Raw genomic sequence first — 19241 nt, forward strand, 5'->3', positions numbered from 1 at the left:
GGACAAAGCACTCACAGCGCAGAGAAAACACTGGTGTCAATACTCTCACTTTCAAATAAAAGACGGGCACATATTTAGCTTCATATTCACCCCAGAGTGCAGATGATACTATACTATACTATACTATACTATACTGTGTGTTCAGTCAGATTTAAGGGTAATTCATCAGGAAGGTTGAAAGACAACTGCCAATATTTTATATTTTTGTTATAGTAAAAACAACATCTGACTCTCAATATTTTCCAAATGTATACTTACGTAAAGGCAAAATAATCATTATGGCTGCAACTAACAATTACTTTCTCTGTTTATTGATGATGAATTGCCAAATCATTCCAACTCTAACAATTACCTCAAACAGCTGGCAAATCCACGGCTATTTGAAGCTGTAGTCCTTGTGCACAGGTGGGATTGTTCATGGTAATAAAGGAACACGTCCCCCAGTGTAAGCGTGTGTGCCATTAATGTGTTTTAAATATGTCTGGGACAAAAATGGAGCTCTATGGCACAGAGGAATAAGTTATATCAGGCTTTGGACAGTTGTCAGTAGGATTAATTAATTGTTGGTATCACAAGCCTTGTGTCCATAACAGAGGCCTTGGCTCTGTGCAAAAGAGCTGACTCAGACTGAACATTGTCACATGACACTATGCAACCACGCTGATCGCAATCACGCTCCTCGAGCTTGGTTACCAAGGTTACTCAAAGCTTGGGCTTCATGCTCCGGCAAAATCCCCTCGGATACCAAAGAATTAAATGCTGTTGTTGCAGAAACTAAAAAAAAAAAAAGCAACGCTCTGTCAACAAATGAGAGCCAGACAGGGAGGGAGGAGGTACTGTTAAATAGATGATTTCTTTAATAAAAGACATTACAGTGTGACATTCAGTGATGAGCTGGAATGATATTGCTTCAGTAGCTTACAGTACGGAGACCAGCCCGGGCCAGTGCGCGTTATAACACAACATGTTAACACCAGCGCGTCATCAAACATACAAATCCTCTGGAGAACGCAGGTCTCTTCGTTATTCTACATTCAAATCCACTCAAAATGGTGAGAAGAAACTGTGTACACACACTCCACGATGGAAAGTATACCACAAATGGACGGACTATACAAGCACCAGGTAATAGGAATGACCAATCAGCACACGGGGATGAGGGGAAGGGACAGGCTGAGTATAGGACATGCGTCAGGAAGCGACAGAGGCAGGTTAAAGCCAGGTTTGGTGGGCTGAGGCTGAGGAGTGCTTTGGGAGCAGAGCCATAGATACTGTTTGGTGGCCATGCGGAGACGGGCAAACTGGCGGCCATCTTTGCTCCAGTCTGTGGCAGCAGCCTACGGTTTATGCATCCTTCATTTACCTTTGCTGCTATTTTAGAGCCAGGTGTGACTTTGTGTTTAAAGTTAAAAACCCTTGAAATGCATCTGAAACAGCCCAATGCAGTATTCTGGGACTCTGGTTTGGTTTAGCCAGATAGCTGCGTATAATATATGTAGATTATATTATAGAGAGGTATACTGGGAGGGCAGGGAGGGCAGGGAGGGCAGGGAGGGGTGATTAGATAAGTAGTAGTAATAGGAAATGACATAGATATTTAGAATATCTATGGGCACAGAGCGGGGTGTTTGTGCAGGTGTGTGTGCCCAGAGGTTTGTGGGGTGAGGTCAGGGGTCAGTGTCTACTTGAACTGCTTGATGGGTGTGGGCACCTTGATGTCCTGGCCTTTCTCCAGTCTCTTCTCACATTCGACTAGGTAGTTAACGCCATCGACCACGGTCTGCACCAGCTGGACCTGAGGAGGAGATGCATCACATGTTAGTGCTTTTTATCCATTACTGCTTGGAAAAAAATCACATCAGACACAAATGATCATTCAAAGCAAAGAGTATTTTTGTCATAAAACATGTTTGGAGGCTATCTTTTATATTTGTTATTTGTTTTCTGTTATCTTTTAGCCCTGCATTAAGGGTGCAGGTACAACACTGTCAGTAACTTCAGACACAGAGCAGTCTACCAAAGCATGGACATTACTGACTGTCCCAAATATAAACACAGGCATAACTGGGCTGTGAGACATCATCAACCAGAGGCCGATAACCTTATTGAGAAATGCCTCCTCCGAACTGTAGCTGAAAGCACGAGCCCACCTCCACAACAGACCTGTTGTCATTCACAACAACATCTGGTCTGTTGGCTGTAAGGTTTTCAAACCATAGATGTACAGATTTGACATAGAAGGTACAATCCAGGAGTTTTTGTACGTTTTCACAGATGAAAAAAGTTAGAAATCAGTTAACGTGATATTTAGTTTAAACTTAAACTTATCTAAGGTGAACACTGAGTTAAACCATCATGAAAGGCTTCGCTCAGTTTTCCCAGAAATCAGTATCTGTTCTGCTTGGCCAAGAGAAGAACAGCTTATTATTCTTATTTTCCTTGAGCACTTTGCTCCAGCTGTCCCTACTTTGCCTGATCCTCCACCTATGAGCTTGTTGACTCCAGCCTCAGAGTGCTCATCAGTGTGGATGGAGCCCACGCCCTCAGAAATACTTAGAACAGAAGTGGATGTTAGAGTCTGACGGCCGCAGAGGGCCACTCCACCTACCTTCCAAAACTCTCTACCATATGTCAAAGATTTAATTCTCTGCCACAGTCTGTCTTCTGTCTACGGATGGATACTGTTCACATTTGAACCGATAGCGGTACCGCTACCTGGAACTCGATACCGACACCACACGGTACCTTTATTCGGTGCTTTACTCCGTATCTCCTCCCAATAAAGTTATAAAGGGCTCAATCTAAGACAACTAAAACACAACGAACACACTAAAACACGAATCCTTTATTCCCTTTTTGCCCATAAATACCCCTACACCCTACACACTGGACATTCAGAAGTGCAGAGCTTGGTACCCAACCACAGTCTATCACAAAAAGTCACATCTCCAAATACGTAACACGAAGAAAATTAGGTGAGTGATTCTCAATCGGCACCATTTTAAGAGCTAATTAGTACTGTACATTATATTCCACCCAGCAGAGAGCAACAATAGAGAACAGCTCCATTGTACTGTATGACACACAGGCGTGACAGCATGACCAAGGACGTAACAAAGACACACTACATGTGCAGCCTGGATAAGAGCACTCCTCTCCTCTTCCTCTCTCCTTCCTCTCCTCTTCCTCTCCTCTTACAATTGTGAAAAACAGCTTTAGCTCCATGTGGTCTGAAAAAGCAACAATCCTCTTCCCTTTTGGAGATATAATGTGGATGACTTGTGCTCTTTCTGCTTGCTGTGTGATGTCTTGAAGCTAACATGGCTAACGGTCACCAGTACTTTAACAGCAAAGTGACGTAACAAATATTCAGTCTACTGAATCACTGTTTATACTAGAAGGATTTACTAACCAAGCTGATGTGTCTCCAATCACAGACATGTACTACTGGCTACTAAGCAAATCTGGCAGGTGAATGCTTCAGTTCTGTTGGAGAAACCCTTTGTGTTCACTCAGCCACCACCTCTGGGTCTCCCTACCTCAGACTGTCCCAGACGGTCCAGGTTGGAGATGTCAAACACACCGCCCACGGCAGCGGTGTCCACACCGCCGGTCCCTCGCTTCTGCAGACGCAGGTTGCTCAGGATCTTACTGAAGCGGGCATCCTTTGGGTTGGGACAGAGGTTTTATTCACAGCACTTCAATCACCATATTACTCAATGTGCAATTATTCTGTATAGTTATTCTTCCAGGTTCCAGCTTCCAGACATTTTGAATTGACGACCACTTTCACCACCAACATTTGATGAATACGAATCTTATAAACAGCTTATTTCCAGGTGAACATGATTGATACAAGTTCTGCAAATGTTATTGGGTGGGATAAACTGTTGCACAACATCTTTTCAAACTAAGTTCAGTAAAACAGATGCAATGAAAATATACATATGGGTCCAAAATGTGCAAATAAGGTAATAACTGACTCTGCTGCTTGTCCCCTTCTTGAGAAAACACTAAATACCACAGATTGAGACAATTTCGTGCTTTTAATTTAAATGATAACCCCGGTGTTTTAAACCTGGCTCCCAGTTACACATATTTTGGGTTCAAAATGACTGGAAGGTAGAAAAGGTTTTGGAACTGGTCCAGTAGATGCGGCTCAGCTGACGGCCACAAACTGGCAACAATGGCTCTAATGTAATTTTTGGGACTTGTTTTTGCCACTGACAGGCTCAGATTGTTATTCAAAGTGTCCGGCAGCATTTCGGAAAGGATCCGTACAGAGTTAGCCCTGAGAGATCCTTTGTGTTTGACCACAAACAGCTGTTATATCGCTCTCTTCAAAGCCACCAGACTCTGAACTACTGCCCCTCCATTGGTTAGTTTGTTTGTGTTAATATGTGACTTTGGTGTTTTAAAGAGTTAGTGCGGATCTCAGTCACAACAACTAGACCAGCAACTCCTGCGGGTTAAATTACTGTTTTTATCAATACAGTCTGGTGGCTTTGAAGGGAGCGATATAACAGCTGTTTCTAGTTAAAGAAAGGTATCTTATCTTACAGGTCCGTCTCTGTAGGGATCCACTCCATAATGTTGTCTAACGTATTTCAACATTACAGCTATTATAGCGACAGTCGAAGTCTACTGGACAAATGAAGTAAACATAGGGACCAGTTTTAAAGGCCACACAGATGCTATCAATGTGTGCCAGAATAATGGCACCAAAGATCCCTCATCATCCACTGAAGTACTTTTCTCTTTGAATTACAACTACTGTGTTACCTTCGCCAACAGGGGCAGCTTGACGTGGACTCCGGCCCTGAGCCCCGTGCCCAGGTTGGAGGGGCAGGTGAGGACGTAACCCAGCCTCTCGTTCCACATGAACTCCCAGCCTCTCTCCTGGATCAGACGCTCCACCTCAGAGAGAGAGAGAATCAGCCACAACACAGTGTTGTTGAGTTTGTTTGTTTCACTGATACAATTTATAACCTTTGGTACATTTGATGAATGAGAACACATCGTTCTTACACAGCGCACTTTTAGCTGGTGCGTTGTACGCCTGTTAAATGAACTCTGGTGGGAGTGGATGGACAAACGTACAAAGCACCAGATGTTACACTGCTTCTCCTTTGCTATTTTTTTAATGGGAAACTTGGACGGCTTAGATAAATAGTTTATGTTTTCATGGCCATGTTTGGACTGTGTGTGTTTACTTCATGGCAGGGCAAAGAGTGGTACAGGCCGTGTTTAGCTGCTCCAAGGATATACTATACACTTTTACACTGCATTAACACCCTCCCATGTGGCTGAATACATCCCAACAGCTGACTGATGGCAGCAGGGCATGCGTGTCAGTCACAGCTGCTAACTCAGAGATGCTGTGCCCAAGTGCACAATGGTTCTCTATCGTCCAGTATCTTGCTGCAAAAGCACCACATAAGTTTATGCGCTCTGTGCACATCAAACTGGTTGGTGGCAGCTCAATATACTTTACATACAGCACACAGATGGAATGAAAAGTCTTAAGACAATTAAAAGTTCAGTGTCTTCTTTCTTTTATCTCAACAGCACTTCTCAATATATATATAAACACAGCTTTACCTCCTTGAGGCCTCTGCAGAACCTCTCAAACACTCTCTTCATGTTTCCCCCCTTCTCCATGGAGATGACCCTGGTGTGATCCTCCTCATTGACCCAAATCAAGAACGTCTTCTCATTGTTGTGCCTGCACAGAGAGAGGTTATATTGAGTTATGCAGCACTGATGGGCTATTTGTCCTCTGTGTTTACCCCAGGGATCAGTGGATAGACACACCCTGGGAGGTGCCATTTATCCTGATGCACTAACCACTAAACTGGCTAATATTTTCTAACCTTATCAACAACTTCAAAATATTGACTGATTCCAAATACAAATACATGGTGATAAACCAATATTCTATTCTTTTTTCCAGACTGAATCAATACAGGCATGACATTTTGGAGGAAGTGTGTAAGATAAGTTAATAAGCAGGTGCTGGTGAAGGGCTTTCTCTACTACAGCAGCCACATGACACTGGTGAGTAGAGAGAGGGCCATTAACCAACGGTCACTGAGAATAACGCTCGTTTCCGCCGCAGGTCATTGACTGCTGTGTTTCTCTGAGTGTTTTGCAAGGCCACACTGCGCTCATACGGCCTCGTAACATAATATTGATTTATGACATGTGTTAAAGAAACCAGACATCTCACACAACATAACACAGCTCATGGCGTCCAGCTTGTCCATAACAGAGACAGAGTGCGGTGAAGTCCCACCCACAGTGGAGGGGAAAACAGTTCATCACTTTTATGGGGATGTCAGAGCGTTTTTCTATCCATTGGTTTTACTTAAGTGTCCAGACTGACAAAGTATTTGATGGATTAAATGGTGTAGATCTTTATTTAATCAGGCAAGACCCATTAATATAAACGTTTAATTTTAAACAGAGACCAAATCCAGGTGACTTTTGCTGTCAAATAAATATACATGCCATGCAGTATATTACTCATTAGAATTTTAATGAGGTGCCACAGTAGGGGGGACATTTCCATGTTGAAATAGAATAATTAAAAATGTGAAAAGCTAAATACAGGGACAGCTCACCAGGGGAAGCATCAGTTGGATTTTGACGAGCAAAGTTGCTAAAGTTTTACTCAGGATATTTCAAATTTTAAAGCACGCACAGCCACTGCCAGCTACTAGAGACTTTTTGTCCTTACTGATTTAATAAGGAAATGGATATGTTATGGAGACAGCAGGTTGGGGAGAGGAAGAGAGCGACAGAGAAGAGTTAGAGGGAAATACAGTAGTGAAGGATACCTGAATGACAGAGAGGGAGGAGTGAAACAAAAAAAAGTGGTATTAGAAAGGTGGGGGATGACAAGTTAAATGAGAAAAAGTAGAGCAGAAGAGATGGGCAGTGAAATGAGAAGAAAAGAGAGGGAGAACGAGCCAGGGAGGGAGAGAGAAAGCTGGCAGTGGGCTTGAAAGAAGAGATAATGGAGGGATGAAGTGAAGGTGAATTATTAGTGAGAGGAGAGGAGAGACTGCCTGATACGGCTGGCAGGAGGAGCGAGGAGGGAGGCTGATGATTGATTTTGGCTGGCTGACACGTTGCGTTGGGCTATTCCTGGGTACATGCTGAAACTCAATGCTGAGGGAGCTTTGTCCGCATTGCTAATACACCTCCACCACAGCTCAGCATCGGGGAGATGACACTACTGCTGCAACCATGACGGGATAGAAATGAAGTTCATAAAATGCTCGTAAAATGAAATATGAAAACTGACGAATCAAGCATTGGCCTGATTTGTGACAAAGGGAAGATTACAGTTATGTAATTTCTTCCGTGTGACCTGCTGCCAGTTTCGAGCAATGAAGGAAATGGTTTATACAAATCCTAGTGGATCTACGTGGACACAAATATGTCAAAATGCCAGATTTATCTCTGAAAAGAAACCAAAAACTGGATAAAAATTGGAAATTGGTTTCTCCTGTTCGAACACAGCAGCTATATGGACAACCAACAGCACCTTGGAGAAACAGTGAGGATGCTGAACAACATCTGATGGAGGGCTGAAGACAAACGGTACAAAATCACCCTACAAGTTCACTTAATATATAAACACACTCTGTAATTATAACAAAGACATTCAATTAGGAGACAATCAGCAAGTGACAAACTAATTAATTCCATCAAATCATGTTTTACATTATATTCAAAATAACAAGAATACCTCAGGCTTGTACTCAACTTCAAACAAATGCACTAAAGGAGTTCACTAATTTGTAATTTCTCATTTTTTAACTCCAGAGATCTGGAGGAAATGATAAGGCAGAAAAAGTCGTCCACCTGCTGTCACGTCCACTAAAATGATTCATTCTGTCCTCCCTAGTTTGTTGACACCTCCTTAAAAGCTGACAACCCCAAATGACCATCTCATAAGGCCAGTCTTTAAGATAGCAAAGAACTTCCTTGCCTATTTTAAGCATGCTGTTATCTGACCTTTACTCAAGAAAAACAACCTATAGTGCATCCATTTGTAATTATTAGCTATGAACCAATCTCCAACATTACCTTCCTTGACAAAAAGTAGCGTGGAAAAAATATTTTTTAATCCACGAGGTACAGGATATGTACAAGTCCGGATTCAGAGTTAACCATCTGACATTAAATGTAGAATGTGTAGGATTTTCCTCAAAAACAATGTACAGACTCTAATGCCTCTCAATTATCTGTAAAGAACCTGCCTGCATTTTCTTATTTTTCTGTGTTCGGGACGTTACTAGGCATCAGCCTTTGGGAAGTGGGTATGTAGCCCCCAGCCAATCACAGCGCACGGGCCAGATCGCAAGCATGTGTCCAAGAGGAAACTATAAAATGGCAGACATAGCGCAGAAAAATCACAATATTGAGGCAAAAGGCCGATCAACACTCTTTCATTTGACCTCAACAGCTGCCTTCATTAATGCTGATCATGATACTTTAATTCAAAGTCTTTATTTAGAGGAAAAGAGCTCCTATGTTTCTTCCTATTGGAAGTTCTTAATCTCTTAAAACAAAACTTTTCTCAGGAGTTCCACAAGGGTCATTCCTAGGACCTCTCACTTTTTAATACCATATACTATGATATAAAATTAGATGTATGGTGATAGAAGATTTTGGCCATATTGTCCACCACAAATGATCCACATACTGTACTGTACTTTACCCGGTCGATCACAATTTGTCAACCAACCCAGTAAACTTATACTGACTACATCACTTACTGGGGGTCCAGTTTTTAAATACAGAGATACAGTAGCAGGCCCTAAAAGAGAGACAGCAATCCTCTCTTGTCTTACTGCATCAGCCAGTAACATTTAACATCAGCTTTTTCTTTTCACTTACCAGATACCACGGGCATCAGGCCAATCACGAGCCATGCCTGCGCACGTCAGGAGGGGTGACACAGGCTTGTCAAACAGGAAGTGGTCCTGTTGTAAATACAGAAAAAAATAAGTTTTATACACAAAGTGCCAACAGTGGCTGAGACTGAGGCAATTGCTGACACAGAAACAAGACTGTGCGACTTGAGAATTCACTAATCTCTCCAATCTCTTCCAATCTGTGGGTAGAAGAAAAATACCACAGGGGGCACAGCCCACACCCACTTCTGACTACATGTGATGAAATTGTAAGCCCCTTATTTTTCTCTGCTAGTACATGTAGCATGTTGTAACTAAATCCATAGTAGGCTAAACATCTTTACCATGAGTGCACAAGTGTCCTGTATAAGTAACCTCATTGTAAATCTGATTCATACACTTGGCATTACTATCCATTTGCAGGTTGGTGCATGAAATCTCAAAGTGCTCTTGCAGGTCCACTGACAAATCACATGTGACCACTGCTGCTACTGTATTAAAACTGTAACATAGTATGCAACAGAATTAAGTGACTTGAAATAGTCACTGGTTTATATTTGGTATATATCATATTTCACTAGAATTTCAGTTCTAACTGTTACTTTAAGGCAATCTGCCTCTGTGAAAACAAAAACCAACCTCTTGATCGTCCAAGGTAAAATACCCATATGGGGGTTGGAACAATGTCTATATTAAGTACCCAATACAGAGGAAATTGGTTAGCCAATATAGCCAATATCTGGGGAGAACCTTGAATAAACGGTCTTTCCTTTATTAGAATTGCAGGAAATTCATTCTTGCAAGATCTAGAAAATGGGCAATTGTCTGATGATTGTTTACTAACCCTTCCTTTCCCCCCAAACAAGTCTACAATGGCCTAAACAATTCCACTTAAATAATAATGATGATGATGATGATGATGATAATACTACTACTACTACTACTAATAATAATAATAAATTAATTAACTATGGAGCTGGTGGAGGAGGGTAATTGCTGTGAATTGGGCCATTTCAGAAGAAAGAAAAGAACAATGTGGTTTTTTGACAAAAATTACACTATTTTGTATTTTCAAGGGTTTTTCTCCTTAAATATGTGACTTTAATTTCAGAGTGTTTCTGAGTTTTTTCTTGCAAATTTCAGACTTGATGATCTCAGAGAATATTCAAGGTTTTTTCTCGCAAACTTTTTTCATGTAAATTTACTTCTTTAGTCTCAGAGCTTAACCAAGTTTTTTGAAATTAACATTTAATATCAGAAAATCTGAGTTTTTTTCTCGTAGCATCATCCTCTTTTTACTTTAATGGCCCTAAAATGAAGTTGTACCAGTCCTCTTCTGAAAAGAATAAAAAATAGCACTGCACGTTAAAAGTGGTGCATCTCAGTAATGTACAAAATCAGCTTGGACATGAAGCAGCAGCTCTGAATCACTCACATCAATGAGCTGCTGCTGCTCCTGATCTGTCATCTGGGTGAGACTGTAGTACTTCCCGGTCAGGTCATCCTTCAGGCCCGCGAGGGCGTCCACCACCACCCTCTCCACCTCCCTACGCTCTGCCCGAGTGCAGGCGGGGGGCAGGCTCAGCCCCCTGATACTGCGGCCTGTTCTCACCCTGGACGACAGCACGTAGCGCTCGTCAAATTGGCCCGACTGGATCTGAATCACAGACGGGTGGGAAATATATCTGCATTTATTCACACATCATATCAAACATTAGGTTTCTGCAATCAACGTGCAATTGGTTCAACTCAGGTCAAGATTGTAAGAAAGTAGAACGCAATTAACACTGTTTGTTTATCTTTGGATTAGTATAAGTACATATATATATAAGTATAATATATTAAAATAACTGCAAGTCATCAGCCCGCAGAGTGAAACAATCTCCCTGATAAGAAGAAGCTCTGTGTTGTAGGTGAGTGTGTTACCTTGCTGGAGTCCAGGTCAGTGGGGTGTGTCATGGTTTGGGGGTCATATCCGTTGTGCCTCTCTTTGATGATGGGGTCCAGCAGGTCTGCAAATACCTGAAACAGACCCAGAGCTTAAGAATATCAAAATACAGGTTTTTATGCATATAATTGTGGGCTATAATCCAGACTAATCAGACATCATGGGCTGTTTCTGGACCAAAGACTGTACCAAACTAAACTATGGCAAAGAGCCCAACCTGCATTGACTTCTATCTCTGTTCGAAAAAGCTTTACAGAGGGTACAGGGTTTTTTTTTGATCAAACACTATTGATCACATAGAGGCATTCTTTTTTTATTTGGCTCAATGTTTTCCTCAAGTACATTTTAGCAGGTGCAGGTACTGTGACTTCACCTAAATCCTATGGTACAGCTTTTCCACACTATATCAGTGAATCAAAGTTTACATATCTGAATCTGCCCTCTCTTTATTTACATCTTGTTGATTGGTATAGATTTATTTACGCAGCAGATAAAGACTTGGATTCACCTCATCAATGTATGAAAGAGTGTGTCCCTGATGTTTTGTATATATATTGTAGTATGTTTTGTATTATTATGCATTTGTTATATGTATGTGCATCAAATTGTTTCCTAAAATTGCTAAAGTTGCTCACTGACTGTTGATGACAATACCATGGGCAATATGATGAAGCAAAACAGGAAAAAACAGCAAGTAACCACAATCAATAACAACCTGTAAGAAACTAATATTATTTAGGGGCTCTGGAGGCTGGAGCAGGCCTAGGTTATCATACTGTCAAGTCTATAAATCTGAATAAAGTTCCTTGCTGCATTATCTTAATTCTTTTCCACACCGTAGGTCAGCACTCCCTGGACTTCTGTCTGCACAGCAGCAGCAGCAGTAACACCAAATGACTCCAATCAAAACTACCACCCACATATATAAAAAGCAGGGAGTAACGATGAATCATATATTGTATCACATTTAAGAGGGATTGTACAATAAACATTAGCTAGAACTCTACATCCAAAAATCACACACACCAAAACAGGAAACTGTAAAGAATTCTTAACATGGTCACAAACTTTTATTTAACTAAACAAGTCTTGCAATTCACATTTAGGAGTGATGAAAATTATACATCCTTTAAAGAGCCTTTACACTCCCACTGATTTGTTCTTGCAACCCATGGTTAATATCAGACTAAAAAAATATACTGACTGCTGTAAGAAGTCCTACATATTTTTGTGGCCTCTAAAGGAAGCATGTGATTAAATTCACTATAGATAGACACTGAGACATCCCATAAGAGGTGTCCTAGCCTAAAACACTCCCTGTCCTGTGCTGCAACACTTCTTCCTCTGAAGCGCGACAGGGAGGATGGGTGACTGCATTTACTTGCAGTCATTCCTGGTGATCAAAGGGTTTTTGTCTGTGTTGAAACTGTCTTGACAGTAATGGGACGTTGGGTTGGGAGTGAATGCATCTAGAAATATCAACACCCTTTTCCACATTGCAGTATTTTTTTACTATGTCGTTTTCCAGCTTGGACTTGTTGTCCTTGACACAGCAACCTCCAGCTGGTGGCCTGAGAGGCTGTGGTCAGCCGTGACTCCTGTACGACACACATGGAGATGTGCCATGTGGCCCTTCTTTAATATAACACTATTATTTCCCATGCTGGTTTTTAGGACTATTTTATAAGTTACTGAACATTACAACCAAACTAATTCCCCTTTTCAGAAAATATAGCTCTAAAAGGTTACAAACATGTAACTGCTGCATGTTTATATGTGTAACAGGACACTGATGTCTGACCTCGTAAGACTCCTCGTCTCCTGCCACCATGCCAACGGTCTTGATGAAGGGGTGCCCAGGGTTGTCCACGCCCGTCTGGATGGCCTGGTCCAGCGTGTAACCGTTGGGAGTGGCCTTATCGCACAGCTTGGCATAGATGGCAGGTGTCAGGTTACTGGCCATGCAGTTGTTGTGTTTGCGCAGGTCAGGGTAGTCCGCACTGCACAAATACAAATTCAAGATAACGTATTGCAGCATTGATCTTTGAGAATTCTTTTCAGCCGTGTGGGCACAGGTTGATCATGGAGCTGTGCCCTTGGAGCAGGTGCGGAGTGAGTGACTCACTCAAGGACACTTCCACATGGCATGTGCACAGGTAACTGGGGTTCAAATGTGGCCTTACGGCTATGGGACCCCCAGCTGGGAAAGAGCGTGCTGCTAGTTTGGACAAAGATAGTGCAGGGACATAAAGAACATGATGGTGGTGCATTCAGTCTATTTGTCACCATCTCTTGATTCTCCCATCCTCTGCCCTCTGCTCTGCTCCCTGTCCCCGTCTACAGTCCCTGCTCACTTCTCCCACTCTGCTCTTTTTCAAGCTCATACTTGTATTTGCAGGTCCAACTAGAGCAGGTTTACTGCTCTAGGTTTAATGTTAAAAAACACCACATGGCTCTAGCAGCTGTTTTCAGCCTGTCTACATGCTTTGTTCTTGCCTTCCAGCTTTTGTTGTAAGTGAGGAAAAACAGTGAGTGAGGTTTTCAGTGGGCGGGACACAGGCTGAGTGGCTGGAGGAGGTCACATGATCAACAGATCCCCTTATGACATCATAAAGGGAGATAAACCTAATGGCGCATTTCCACTAGTACCTACTCAGCTCTACTCGGCTCGACTCGGTTTGGTTGCGTTTCCATTACAGTAGCGTCCCACCTCAAAGTGGGAGGGGTCGTTATAGCAAGGAGGGCCGAAACTCCGGTGGTGTAATTTGTATACGGCACAAACAAACACAACTAAGGACGTGGAGCGTTTGGTTTGTGTGTATCCGTTTACCTCGTTCACAGAAATAATAAAAACACACGGTCTCTGTTTTAAAAACGGCGGGTTTGATTCTTGTGAACGAGTCGCTGTCGTGACTCATCAAGTGACGCCGCTCCCTGGCCAATCAGTGGTCTGCAGTCTGGTGACGTCGCATTTTCAGCTCGACTCAGCTCGCTTGGAACCCCGGCCGAGGAGGTACTAAAATAGTACCTGGTACCAGGTACTAGCACGGGTGGAAACGCAACCAAACCGAGTTGAGTCGAGTCGAATCAAGCTGAGTAGGTACTAGTGGAAACGCGCCATAGACGGAGCGTTTTCACACACATTTACTGGAAGATGGAGCAGAGGACCCAGAGACAGGAGGGTCTTTTCTCAAAGACTGAGAGTCTGTGGACACATATTTATGTTGAAAAGACATTAAAAAGTGCATTTTGCATTATATGGACATTTAATCAGTCTTTACTACACATACAGGTTCGCCTCCTTTGTCCCCTACCAGGTTGTTAAGGTCCTTGTGCTTTATGCCTTTTCCCTCTATCCTCTTGTCTGTATCCTGAAAAGCTGAAACCTGCCTGTTCTGACCTTTGGTCTGTTTGGTGGCCTGGACCGGATTTTTTTTTGGTGATTAACCTCTAAAGACCTGGCGTACACATGCGTGGACATCACATTTTGAGTTATATTACCATAGTAGTTAATTCTGCTCAGCTGGGGCCGTATGGACATGTATGTGGGCAAAATTGTTGATATTTCATATTGTTTTTTGCACCGTGATTTTCAAAACATGTTCAAAATATGTTTTGTATGTGTTATAAATACATGCAAAAGCAGTCAGGAAAAAAAACTGCTATGTTCAGGGTGGAAATAAAAGAGTTTTGCACAAAGGTGACTTTATTGTGTTTTCTGGAAATTAAGACCGATTGTCCACATATGTGGACATAATGTTTCTCTAAAACTACACCATGTAAAAAGGTTTTATACTTATCAGGGTCCAATAAGCCCAAATAGAAAGGAGAAATAAAAAATGCAGATCAAACAAGAGCTCGGGTCTCAAGAGGTTAAACCAGTGAACTGCGTAAACTCAGCATTTGTCGTCTTCGTTTTAGGTCCTATCCCCTGCACCACTTTTGGCTCTGTAATAAATGATAAAATGTGATGTAAACTGATGGCTAATGGCTAATTGACCAACCTTCAAATGAATTATTTAGGACTTAAAGCTGGCTGGTATGGAAACAAAAAGGAACTGCTGTCACAAACTGACTTTTTTCCTAAAACACTTTTTTAAGGCCAAGGATGGATGGAACTGGGTCTGGCATGATAAACAATAAAATGACAGAAGCAGCAGAGTATGTCTGGGTACTTATGGGTTTCAGTTACCATCTGACTTCCAAAAGATAAGAAAGGCTACGACATTTAAATTTAGAACAATACAATAACTGTCCTTGAAAAACTTTACAAAGCATTACTGAGGAATATGTGACGATGCATAGCACACTGTCTGCTGTAATGATATTTTATTTTGTTATTATCATTTTGGAGGATTTTTATGCTTTTATTGAAAAGCACCAGTCGAGAGATGACAGGAAATCAGGCTGCAGGCTGTGGTCGACGTGCCAACTCAACAATAAACAATGTTTTCAGAGCCAAAATAAAACACAAAATGTGGCTCTGATGCTGGAAAGTATCACCACATTGGATGTGCACCAATATGTGCACCTTGTGTAATATGCATTAGTCTCTGTCTTTATCACAAGGACATAATAATGCCAACACGCTGCCTGTTCTGGGGGCCTGGGGCACACTGGGGGCCTGGGGCACACTTGTCTGACAGGAACGACAGATCACTTGTGAACTGTGATGCAGGTTGATGCACCCAGAGGATGTAGTTTAGTGCAAAAGGATGATTTGAGCCAATACTGCTGCAGCTGTCAATCAAAAATAAACCCGCTCTATGTCTATATGACAATAAAATCCTCTTCACTTCGTCAGCTTCATCTCTTCCCCACCATCATACCAGTTTGAATGATTAATAACATCAAATCAGGCGTGTCCCACTGGCAGGATTATCTATCACATACTTCCCTCTGAGATTATACATCTTATTTATAGCAATAAATCTTGATAAAAAAAAAGCACATCTGAGACTAATCTCCAAACCAGTGTCCACGCCTTTAGAGCACTGGGTGACTTTCTTGGTGGGTGTTATGCAACACACTGGGCACAGTCTTATACCTGATACTGTTAATGTTTTACTAATCTTTTTCTAATCTGTATACAGCACTGTTTTATAATGCACGCAGGCGTGTCGTGGGACACGTACGCACCGCACCGACCCCCCACCAGCAGCACCAGCAGCCTCTCCTTGTCTCTTCTCCACCCCATGTCCCACACATGATCTCCCCCAAAACCCCATTAAGCTTCATGCAAGATCATCATCCTGCAAGAAGAAGTGAGCTTGGTGCAGAAACAGCTCATATTTGTCTTTAATTCAGGATTCCGCATGAGGCTCTGTGTTTTAGGAGCAGGTGAGCGGAAGAAGAAGAGATGCTGAGGTGTCATGTTACAGTACAGGTGCCTGTTAGCAGCAATGTCGTCTGATTTAATATTAATATTCTGTGTAAATGTGGAAAAAAAACAAAATAAACGGTATTAAAGTTTGAGATTTTAAAACTAAAAAAAGGTCGAACATTTGTGAGTGTCAAGGTTATTCAAGGTGTTGTTGCTGTCAGACTGATTTATAGTTCGGTTACTTTCTTGTTTTCACAACCCGCCATTTTTAATTAAATACTGATGAAAGCCAACGTCAATAACGGTAATTGCACCATAATTACTGTCGATCAAACGGCGGTATCGACCATCAGGGCGCGTTCTTTAACCGATAAAATGCTGTAAATCGTGTTTCGGTTCCTCAGGCCGGTGGGGTAACGTTACCTGGCGGGGTAACTCCTGCGAACAGGCGCTCCGGCGTTGAGATGTTCCCGGTGCAGCAGGAGCCCAGCCGTTACCGAGCCCCCCACCATCGACAGCAGCCCGATCTTCCGTTTGGAGGACAGGATCCTGGAGAAGCTGCTGGCCATTTTTAGTTTGGGTTTTTTTGTTTTTCCTGCTTGTGTAGGTGTAGTTTAAAAAAGCTGTTGTCTCCAGGGAGGGAGGGACAGACAGGTGGATGGGTGTCGGTGATGAGGCGCCTCTGCTGGAATGATGGAACCGGGAGGACGATTTAACCGGAGCGACGTCAAGATGGCGGAGACTAGCTGGACCAGACCGGAAATCAGCTCCGGCTTCAAAATAAAAGCACAAGATTTGAGGTAAAATAAAATACCACGTTTATTTATTATGGGAAAAGAGAGAGAGACAAAATAAAAATACAAAATGTGGCTCTAATGCTGGATTCTGATAATTATCACCACATTGGATGTGCTCCAATATGATGCAATATGCATTAGTCCCTGATTTTATCACAAGGATGTAATAATGCCAACGATGAATGGATGATATTGCTGCTCGCTTGTGAACTGTGATGCAGCCAAGAGGATGTCCCCACAACAATATAGTTGTCGGGGATGATTTGAGCCAATACTGCTGCAGCTATCAATCAAAAATAAACCTGCTCTATGCCCATATGACAATAAAGTCCTCTTTATTTTGCCAGCTTTATCTCTTCCCTACCATCATACTAGTTTTAATGATTAATAACATCAAATCAGGCGTGTCCCACTGGCAGGATTATCTATCATATATTTTCCCTCTGAGATTATGCATTTTATTATGGGGATGTTTCATCAGTGCTGGGATCAGATTACTTTGTAATTCAGGAGAATTACTGAATACAATTTATGCATATTACAATGACATTCAAAGATTTCCAAACAAGCATTTCTGATGAAACAATCTTATCATAATCATAATTAAAATCTAACTTCCTGTGTGCAACAATCACTAATGCACCACCTACTGAACGCACAGTTTCACACTTTCAGTGTACTGACCTCCGAACAGGCAGGTGACTACAGGGTGAAAGCATCAGGTCTCTTTTTATTTGCTGGCAGCTGATAAACTTGGATTATAAAAGTCACACACAGAAGAAAAGTCTGCACAGTAAAGTGAACAGTGTTAGTTTACGTTACTGTGTTGGGTTTTTTTGTATTTCCCTGCTTTGCAAACTCCATCGAGGACAAGATTATTAAAAAAAAACAAAAAAAAAAAAACAGAAAACGGATATTTATTTACATAAGGCGTTGGCAATGTAAGATATTTACAATATGACTCCATCATCAGGCCAAGCCTTGTACTATAAAATAACTTTATAACTTATAAGAGTCACACACAGAGTTTCATCAGTGCTGGGACGTAAACAGGGTTGGGTCTGATTACTTACAGATGAATACAGTCAGTTACAAGTACAAATTACATACATTTTGTAATTTATGTAATTTAGTAGATTATAAAATATGTGATCTAATCTGTATGAGCGCTCACTAAAAGGCTTTTATTGTGAAATTTTCTTTGTGCAGGAAGTCTTATATTTTATTTTGGCTAACTTAACAGTGGTGGAGAAGTGCGTGGAGTGAATACTGAAGGACATCAGAGAGCAGAGCTGCAGCACTGAGAGGTTTCACATCCCACTGGCCAACAACTCCGGCTCTTAAACCCAGAACAAGGTTAACTCAGTCATTCACACCAGAAGGAACCCGCTCCAGCTTCCTCAAGGTGATAACAGCAAGCGGGTTAACTATGACCTCCAAACAACTTGGAGCATGCACTAAATCAATATTGCTGAGGAGAATGAAGCTGTACCTAAACCAAGCAACACAGACCTCAGATCAGTTTTCCACCTGTAGGGAAGGCAAAGTTATCTCTACAGCACCATTCAGACACAAGGCAATTCAAAGGGCTTTACGGGGACATAAAACATTAAAATTACATGTAAAAGATAATAAAAGCACAAGGAAACAGTTAAAGCTTAAGAGAAGATGGATAAACAGTTATAAATTAAAAGAAAGTTGTGCAGCTCTATTATTGGAAAGCCTCAGTAAGCGGTGATGTTTCCAGGCCTGATTTTAATGGGACAGTTTCAGCAGAGCTCAGGTGTTCAGGAAGCTTGTTCCACAGGTGAGCAGCACAGAGACTAAAAAGCTGCTTCACCTTGTTTAGTTCTGATTCTGAGGACGCTGAGTAGACCTGCAGCAGATGTAGATCCTGTCTGAGACCTCATCTGTCTTTTCTGTTTGGTACACGATGTTGGTGCATGTAAATCGTCTTATTTTTGTCAAAACTTCTAAAAAAAAAAAACCAAACAAACATGTAATTTGAATGAATTAGGCAGCAGTCAGTAATGAGGTGTGTGTGGTGAGCAGCTGCTGACCGGTGCCCTGAGCAGTCAACAGTCTCCAGACAGAGACCACACTGTTTTATATTCAGGGCCTGAGCTCCTTATGCAGGATAACTCAGTAATCTGTAGATTAAGGAGGAAATATTGGGCATCTAGTACTCAAGATCAAAGTTCACATTACAGTCCTGCAGGACCTGGAATTACTTCCCAACACACAGG

General features: G+C 41.9%; 1 protein-coding gene across 1 annotated transcript; it reads right to left on the reverse strand.

The window, feature by feature from the left end:
* Positions 1–848: 848 nt before the first annotated feature.
* Positions 849–16769, reverse strand: LOC139200873 (creatine kinase U-type, mitochondrial-like). Its single transcript, XM_070830018.1, has 9 exons — positions 16622–16769; positions 12677–12875; positions 10854–10949; positions 10363–10584; positions 8911–8996; positions 5602–5725; positions 4783–4917; positions 3540–3665; positions 849–1795 (listed from the first exon to the last, which is right to left on the reverse strand). Exons 1-9 carry the CDS (start codon positions 16765–16767, stop codon positions 1682–1684), a joined length of 1248 nt encoding a protein of 415 aa, XP_070686119.1. The 5' UTR covers positions 16768–16769; the 3' UTR covers positions 849–1681.
* Positions 16770–19241: the final 2472 nt, after the last annotated feature.

Source organism: Pempheris klunzingeri, chromosome 5 (genome assembly GCF_042242105.1).
Source record: "Pempheris klunzingeri isolate RE-2024b chromosome 5, fPemKlu1.hap1, whole genome shotgun sequence".
NCBI classification, from domain to species: domain Eukaryota; kingdom Metazoa; phylum Chordata; class Actinopteri; order Acropomatiformes; family Pempheridae; genus Pempheris; species Pempheris klunzingeri.

Bases quoted from the DNA above. Each gene is read 5' to 3' on its own strand.
- LOC139200873 (XM_070830018.1), bottom strand. From the start codon at position 16,767: ATGGCCAGCAGCTTCTCCAGGATCCTGTCCTCCAAACGGAAGATCGGG. The intron at 12,876-16,621 runs GTAACGTTACCC...GTATTTGTGCAG, and splicing joins CGCAGGAGTTACCCCGCCAG to TGCGGACTACCCTGACCTGC. The intron at 10,585-10,853 runs GTAACACACTCA...TCTGTGATTCAG, and splicing joins CTGACCTGGACTCCAGCAAG to ATCCAGTCGGGCCAATTTGA.